This window comes from Tupaia chinensis, unplaced genomic scaffold, assembly GCF_000334495.1.
Source record: "Tupaia chinensis unplaced genomic scaffold, TupChi_1.0 Scaffold000119_2, whole genome shotgun sequence".
In the NCBI taxonomy this organism is placed as follows: Eukaryota; Metazoa; Chordata; class Mammalia; order Scandentia; family Tupaiidae; genus Tupaia; species Tupaia belangeri.
The window spans coordinates 3,682,309-3,690,830 of NW_006159586.1; the positions used below are offsets into that span (position 1 = coordinate 3,682,309).

Genomic DNA, 8,522 nt, shown 5'->3' on the forward strand with positions numbered 1-8,522 from the left:
TAGTTTGTTGTAGCTAGAGCAGAAACCAAGAGTCAGAGTTGAACTAACAGAGGAAAGGAAAAAGAAAAAAATTTGCTCACACCTGTTCATGGACCGAATTGGCAACCACTTCTCTTACAGCATGCTGCCGTTTGGTCCTCATAATCCTGTGATGTAATTACTGGTCTTGTTTGCAGAAAAGGCTACAAGAGGATGAGGACAGGGCCTGGGGTTCCCCCTTTGGACCTTCCTTGAACAGGAACAGCCGCACTGCGCTACCTCCACAGTTCAGATGTATGAGCGAGCTACTGGGGAGGACTCCATGAGAGGAGGCGGCATTGCCCTCTGTCCTCAGCCTGTGCTCAGGTCTGAGCTACAAGAGCGACAGAGGAGATTAGGGTGATGGGGAAGGATCTGGCAAGGCTTGGGTGAGCCGAAGCTTTCACTGGAAGTTTCACCCATGGATTCGGTGTCTCAGGGAAGTGGACCTTAGAGGAAAACAGGGGCAATGGCTGGAGAAGTATGAGAAGCTTTCCACTGAGCCCTTCGCTGCTACATGAGAGAGAAGTGGCTCAGTTAGTACCTGAACCACGAGGTGTGTCCCCGTTATGTCCGGGAATCCAGGCCTTGGCCCTGCGTGTGGAGATTTGGGATTGGGAAGTATGATGGTCAAAGTGGTGATAGGGCAGGAGCTGTGGGTGATAACTCTGAGGTTTCTGCTCAGTCGTCTGAGCACATCCTCCATTCCTCAGAAGCTCTCTTGGCCCCATTACTCCAAAGCACAGGGCGACATTGCACCATCTTCCTTCACACACACACACACACACACACACACACACATACACACACACGTTATCTTTTTTAGCTTTCCTTTGAAGATTTTATTAAGTTCTTGGGAACGTCATTTTTGTGCAAAAATCCATCATGACGTTCCTGACAACCAAATAATTATGTAGTCATCCACTCATTCATTAATTCATCTGCTACATATTCATTGTCTGGCCCTGCATCCTATAGCCTGATCTTCCTGAATAAAAGTAACGGGAGTGGGTAAAACATGCAGCTCTGTGGCCTTAGTGTTCTGCCTCCTCAGAGATGATCTGAGTAAGGGCCTAGGGGTAGAAAGGAGTAAGGATCAGTGTTCTGGAATCCCCACAGGGAACTCTTACACTGGGTTACTTGGGTGGCTGGCCATGCACCAGTCCCTGATAAGGGCACAAATAAGGTTCAACTTCAAGTCCACCTGTCCCCACACAGGGCTGCAGCGTACTATTTGACATGCTGTGCTGTCCTGTCCTAACCTGCTTGTCCTCCTATCCAGTCATGACTTCCCTGGAAGGTTTCAGATTGGCTTGCTGCAGGCCACGTACTGGATGACTTATTTCCCAAGGTTTGCCTTCTATTTCCAGGCCTCTGAGCCTTTTTCCTCTCTGCTCTTCCAAACCACCTGACTCTTCAAGGCCCAGCCTAAATGTCACCTCCTCCAAGAAGACATCTCTGAATCCTACAATTAGAATGAATTGTTCCAACATCTTGGCTTTCACACAGGGTGCTTGCACCATTGCCCTTTCACATGTGACCTCGTTGGGTCTTGTTCACCAGGGGCAGCTCCAGAGACCTCACTGTCACTATTCCCCTGCCTCTAGGTCATGCTCAGCAGTGTTGACATGTGACCAGGCTTTTTCCTGCACAGACCTTTCCGTGGCCTCCCATTGCTCCCAAGTTCAAGTCTGAGCCTGTGGGGCTCTACATGATTTGGCCTTCCTCTCTGGCCTCATCTGTAAACTTGAGAGCAGAGACCAGGACACAGCTATGCTTCATTCCTCGGAGTGTTTTCAGTACATTACCTGGCACATAGTAAGTACTGAATAAATATATGTCAAAATGAAATAAAATGTAATTCTGTTTGAATCATTGATTTTTCACATGCCCATGGTAGACTTGCCCATGGGCAAAAACCAAACTGGCCTATTGATCTGCCTTCATCATTCCATAATTGATTCGTGCAATTCATGGAAAAAATATTTTTGAGTTATAATTATTTGATAAAATATTCAGATAATCCTCTCAATCCTGAGTTCTAAAACCGGCAAACCCTCTACATTGGCAATAGGATGGCTGCTTAGCTGCTTCCAATTCTTCTTGGAATAGCTCCAACAATGAAAGTTTCTGCCAGTTTTTGTCTCAGAGAGCCTTGCAAGAGAGTGAAAAGTCCCGGCATTGTTTTTCCACATTTCTTGGAAAGAAGGTCCTAGGAGCTAAAGATGATTTGGGGGAGAAGCAGAGGCTACCTTTTCCCAGTAGTGGAAGAACTCAATCTCTGGCCTTCAACCCACAGACCTGGTCCCACCCCCAGCCTCATCACCCAATTCCTGGCCCTATCCTGTCTGACTCGGTGACCTTTGCCTCTCTGCATGTCAGTTTCTGCTAAGTGGAGAAATAGCACCTGGTTCTGGGAAGATGCCATGAGATGATGCCAATGAAAAGCTATATGTGCCATTCAGAATTGGGAAGTCCTTGTCGCTAAATTTGTGGAAAAATAAAAAGCGGAGTTGGTCCCAGGATGGGTATGCAAGCTCCTAGGTAAGAACATGGCTCGATTTTCAGCATCTGAGCAATGCCAGGACCCAGAGTGCCCGAGCCCAGGGTGGTCTTTCAGCACTGGCATGGGTGGCAGGTTTTTTTCATGCAACCTGCTCTCCACATCTCCATTCACAAACAAGCTGCCCAGCATTCTGAGAGGGTTCTGGGTGGTCAAGTCTTTGCGGTTTTTCTCAGACTTTTACAAAAGTGCTGATGCTGGCAAAAGACAGAGGCAACTGGTCCCTCTCAAGCCTTAGTTGGAGGCATTAGAATCACCTGGGATCTTGTTAAACAGGAAGAGTTTAAGCTCACAACCTCAGAAGCTCATGGGGGATGGTCGTTGAGGTGGGACCAAGGAACGTGTATATTTGACAGCTGCTCGATTTAGGAGGAAGAGGTGGCTTCTGAACGTAGTCTAGAGAAAAAGCTTCCGCCTTTCTTGGAGGAGCAGTGAAGTGAGGATGAATCCAAGAATCCTCTCCTCTCTCCCTTTCCTGGCAAGTGAAAGACACACAGACACAATCAACCCTCTCCTCCCCCAGTCTGGCTCAGACCTGCCTCTGAGGAGGGCTCCAGTGGGATTCTCTAGAAGATGACTCTGCAGCTCTGGAAAACCCCTACCAATGCCTACCTGACCCCTTGGCCTCAATTGTCTGCTGTATCCGGCTTCACAAGAAATGTCCACATGTTTGGGATATATAGTTTTCTCCGGTGCCACCCCAATGCTGCCCATGGCTTGCAAACTCCCCAGGGGCAGAAATATTGAGCTTGAAGAGGCCATGGTCAGTGGCCTGGGGAAGTCAGGCTTAGCTCACTAGCCTTGGCCATGGGCTTATGGCAACCTTGGTTTACTTATCTATAAAATAAAAGGGGGCAGGGATCATTAGAAGAAGTGGATTTTTCTATTTATATTTTTTCTTGACTGTGAAAACCTTTCTTCAAGGAGACGCTGACAAAGGAAGCAAATATGTAAGGATACTCTTGGACCTGCTGCTGTGTCCGAAATGGGAACTGGAAGGTTGTCCCCCATGCTCCTCTCTCACTCTAGGCAGAAACTCCAAGTCCTCCTTTGAGCCCGACGTTTAAACCCGCAAATGGGACCCAACCATTGCACTCCCAGGTATGTACCAAGAGAAGTGACTACATATACCCACACACATGCTTGTACAGAGATGTTCATGCAGTCTTTGTGGGAATAGCCTCAAACTGGAAGCAGCTCTAATGTCCATCAACAGGTGAAAGGACAAGCCAGTTGTGGTACATTCGTGCAATGGAATACTACTCAGCAACAAAGAGGAATATGCGGACTATTGATATTTGCAACCATGAGGGTGAATCGCAGAACCATGATGCCAAAGTAAACAATTTGGGGCCAAAAAAGGATATACTATACAACTCCATTGATATAAAATTCTAGAGAACACAAACTAACCTATAGGGATAAAAAAACAACTAGTGGTTGTCTGAAGATGGGGTGGGGAAAGAGGAAGGATTACAAAGGGGTGTTGGAAAACTTTAGGGGTGATGAGAAAATGATCGATATCTTGATTAAGGTGCTGGTTTTATAATTGTTTACAAGTATCAAAACATATCAATTGTACACTGTAAATATACATGGTTTATTATAGGTTAATTGCACTGCAATCAAGTTGTAAAAGAAAAACAAGGCCACCAGATTGTATCATGTTGGAGAATTAGCTGACAAAGCACAGAAGCTCTCTCCAAGTCTCACCAAAACTAGTGCCATGACCTTGTTTTCTGCAGAGACCATGACCAACGGTGAACCCACTTCCTGTCCCACTGCTGTTCAATGCTTTGGAAAGGTATGTGAGAAAACCTCTTTCCCCTTTTGCTGACAAATAACATTAGAACCTAGTTCTCTGTTTTTAAGTGCCCACGAGCCAGCTCGGGGTGCAATGGCAATATGCTGCTCGTGCGAAGCTGGGTCCACACGGAAGATCATGGGTTTAGCTCCCTGGTTGACCTGTACATGCCGGCCACTCACCCATGGTCCTGACTGGCTTGGAAGGGTGGGAGGTTGAAGGGCCTTTCTCTCTCTTCCCTTTCTCTCTGTTTCTCACTCACATTAAAGAAATAAACTTTGGGAACAGCAGATGGTATAACGGTTACATCACTGGACTCCCATGTAGTTGACCGCAGTTCGAGTCCTGGAACTAGCATCTTGAAACTCATGCTGGGTGCATGTGTGTATGTGTCCAAAATCCCAAGAGGAGAATGGAGGAGAAGGGATTGCGGTGTGGCCATCTGCCCTGGGCGGGGGATGATTTCTCACTTTCTGTCTGTCTCTATCTTTCTAGCAAGCACTTGCACCCTATACCAAAAAAAATCTCTAATAAATAATAATTTTGTTTAATTTTTAAAAAGAAAAAGAAATTTTTAGGGACCAGCATTTGGCTTGGTGGTTGGGTGTTGGTCTCTCATATGACTAACTGTAGTTTGAGTCCCAGACCTGGTAGCTTGCTTTCTCGCTTTCCCTCTCTCTCTCTCTGGTCAATTTTTTAAAAATGGTGATAATAAATAAAATTAAATGGATAGTTCTTTATAAAAAGAAAGAAATTTTCCAAGTGACTGCAAAGAAAGAGTCTCATAGGCCTGACTTTTGGTATATTCTCACCTACAAGGCTGGCTGCACGCTCATTAGTAAATCTTTCAGATAATTCAGCCCTCACACCCATTTTGGCTTTTCCTCCTCAAGACATGGTCTTACTGTCAGGATTTTTCTGCCTCTGCCTTCTGAGTTGCTGGGTTTACAGACTCACACCACCATGCCTGCCTTTAGGTTAGACTGGGAATCAAACCCATATTTCTTGTGTGGTTCCAGCCTGTGGAGCACAGTGGTTTTTTGTTTTGTTTTGTTTTGTTTTTTTACAAACACGTGCACTTTACTGAATCCCATTATAGTCAGACATGTGAGGAGAAGCGGCTATATAAAAGCAAGGGCGGGACCAGCAGTTAGCGTAATGGCTATTGCGCTGGACTCCCTTGTAGTCAACCGTGGTTTGATTCCCGGACCCGGTAGCTTAAACTCACACCGGGCGCCTGTGTGTGCGTGCCCAAGATCCCGAGAGGAGAATGGAGGAGAAGGGATTGTGGCGTGGCCATCCCCCCTGGGAGGTGATTTCTTTCTTGCTGTCTCTCTGTCTCTGTCTTTCAGGAGAGCGTATGCGCCCTATAGCAAAAACCTCTCCAAAAAAAGGAAAAAGAAAAAAGCAAGGGGCAGGCCCAAAGGCCCTGGGAACAGGCCAGCAGTGGTGGTGGACATGGCTGCAGGCTATGGCCATCGACTATTAGCCTTGGAAAGACTCTTCCTTCAGTTGAATCTGTAATTATTACTGGAGCCATGGTGAAAACCATGATGAACATGACGGTCAGAATGATGCCGATGACTAGGGCGAAGATATGCAGGCACTTGGCGGTGTAGTCGTAGGTCTGGGCCCCGATCACGTCGCCCACCATCTTCCTGTCCCTAGACTTCATGGAGTAGGCGAAGGCAATGAAGCCCAGGCAGCAGTAGTTCATGAAGACCGTGTTGAACAGGGACCAGACCACGTGGTCGTGCACCGAGGTCTCGCTGCAGATGTTGGTCACGGTGGACATCACTGGGGCCGCGGGCGGGCACGCCCCCAGCACAGATGCCTCATGCCAGTCCTTGAGCATCTCATAGTTTGGGGGAGGGCCGGTGCTGGCGAGAGGGAAGAAGGTTTGGGAAATGTGGCTCAAGGCGCATACAGCTCTGAAGGCGAGGTGGGCTGCTGTTCTAAAAGTTGTTTCGGTTTCTCATTAGTTTCCTTTCCTGGCTTTTGGCAAATTCGCACCGTGTTTTAATAGCGCATACCACCAGGGGGGTGAGCCCTTAGTTTTATTTTATTTACTTATGATTTTAATTTGGTCTCTCTGTGTGCTTGTCTGAAAGAGATGGGGGGAAGCGGGAGTGAGAAAGCACTCCTCAGTGGGGAGGGCTATAATCTCTTCTCTTCCATTCTCCTTTTAGGATTTGGGACACACACGCGTACAAGCCTGGCATATTTTTCAAGTTGCCAGGTCCAGACTCCAACCGCACAGTTGGCCAGGTGAGATCCAGCCACATTAACCACCACGCCACTGGCTGGCCCAGTTTTACTGAGCTGTCTAGTTTAATTATAAAAGAAAAAAAAAAAAAAAGCCCAATGATAAGATCAGAAATAAATCCGAGAATAAAGTGTGGGGGAGGGTAACTTAGCTAGGCCTGATGATCCCTATGACAATAACTGCGTAAGCCGGCTGTCCCAGTTTCACTTCTGCTTCATCTTCAGATTGTTTTCTCGGTGGTCTGGGGCTCACTGAAAACACCATCTTGAGATCTGTCCTCTGGGAGCCACTTTTCCAGGAAAGGGATCACAGTGCAGTCGGCAGACAGGATGGAGGTGCCAGCTCACAGATTTTCCAGATATTTAAATGAAATGAAACACACACACGTGTGCTGCCAGGTGTAAGAGAACTAAGGCAGACATTTGGTTTTTTGCTTCTCTGCCAAGAGCCTCTAAGTGGCTGGCAGAACTCGGAGATTTACTGGGAAAGTAATCAAGCAATAAGTTTTTTGGTTTGATTGTTTTACTTTTAAAAAAATCTGTTTCCAGCACCTGCTGTATGCTCAGGACTGTGCCAGGTGCTGGGAACCGTGCAGGAAGCTCCTAGTTGAGTAGGACCATGATCCACTCAGAGCTAAGAAAGGGTGTCATGAAGGGCAGGATGAGGGTGTGGACAGTTAGGTGCTACTCGGGAGCCACGCCAAGCTCTTTCCAAGTTCCTGTGTGATTTTGCAATGTGAGGAAGTAAAGAAAAAGGAGATCCTTCCAGAATCAGCAGGCAAAAAGAAAAGGGGTTTAAACTAAGTCTTGTAAATCAAGGAGAGAAAGAAATGATAAGAAAGTCCAATGAGGGGCCAGCAGGTAGCATGGTGGTTAAGGTGCTGGACTCCCACATGGCTGACTGTGGTTTGAGCCTGGGACCAGGCTGCTTGAAAATCATGCCAGGCACATGTGTGTGTGTGTGTGTGTGTGTGTGTGCCAAAATCACCCTTGGGGGTGATTTCTGACTTCCCCTCTGTCTCTCTTTTTCTCTGGTGAGCACACATGCCCTATGACATAACTTTAAAAAACAAAAGCCCAATGATAAGATCAGAAATAAATATGAGAATAAAGTGGCAGAGGGTAATTTAATTAAGCATGAGGATCCACCTTAGACTGAAAGCAAGGGTTGTGGTGAGTGCATGGAGTAATCAAGGAGTAATCATGGAGTGCTTGGGGCCAGCAGATGGTGTAGTGGCATGTCACTGGGTTCCTTCATGGCCGATAGGGGTTCGAGTCCTGGACCCAGTGTCTTGAAACTCACACCAGGCACATGTGCGTGCATACCCAAGGTCCTGGGAGGAGAAAGGAGGAAAAGGGATTTCTTGTGACCATCCTCCCCTGGGCGATTTCTCACCTTCTCTGTCACTGGAATTTGAGTTCTCACCTAGTTTACACACCCAGCAACAATAGACAAGGTTCCCTCTGTCGGCACATGTGCACTAAAGCCAAAAAAAAAAATCTCTTAAAAAAAAAAAAAGAACTGTTGCTTTATCTATATTGTTTGAATATTTTATAAGTAACTCTTGCCAAGGGGTCTGTGCATTTTTCTTTCATTATTTGTTTATTTTTCATTTTTTAATTATGGTAAACCATATCATCTACAATTGGCTGCTGCCACCATTTTTGAGTGAACAGTTTAGTGACATTGAATATATTCCCATTGCTGTGCTTTTATTGCCACTATCCACCCCAAGAACCTTTCTGTCTTCCCAAACCTAAGCTCTGTACTTTCTCGCCCCTCCCCCAGACCCTGACAACCCGTTCTGTTACCTGTCTCTAGGGCTTTGACTATGCTAAGTCACTCCCGTAAGTGGAATCATACAGCATTCG

The 8,522-nt window shown here is 46.6% G+C and overlaps 1 protein-coding gene across 1 annotated transcript; it reads right to left on the reverse strand.

Moving 5' to 3' along the window:
- Nucleotides 1-4,434: 4,434 nt before the first annotated feature.
- Nucleotides 4,435-6,255, reverse strand: LOC102483167 (interferon-induced transmembrane protein 1). Its single transcript, XM_014586235.1, has 2 exons — nt 5,917-6,255; nt 4,435-4,503 (listed from the first exon to the last, which is right to left on the reverse strand). Exons 1-2 carry the CDS (start codon nt 6,238-6,240, stop codon nt 4,435-4,437), a joined length of 393 nt encoding a protein of 130 aa, XP_014441721.1. The 5' UTR covers nt 6,241-6,255.
- Between the last annotated feature and the right edge of the window lie 2,267 nt (nt 6,256-8,522).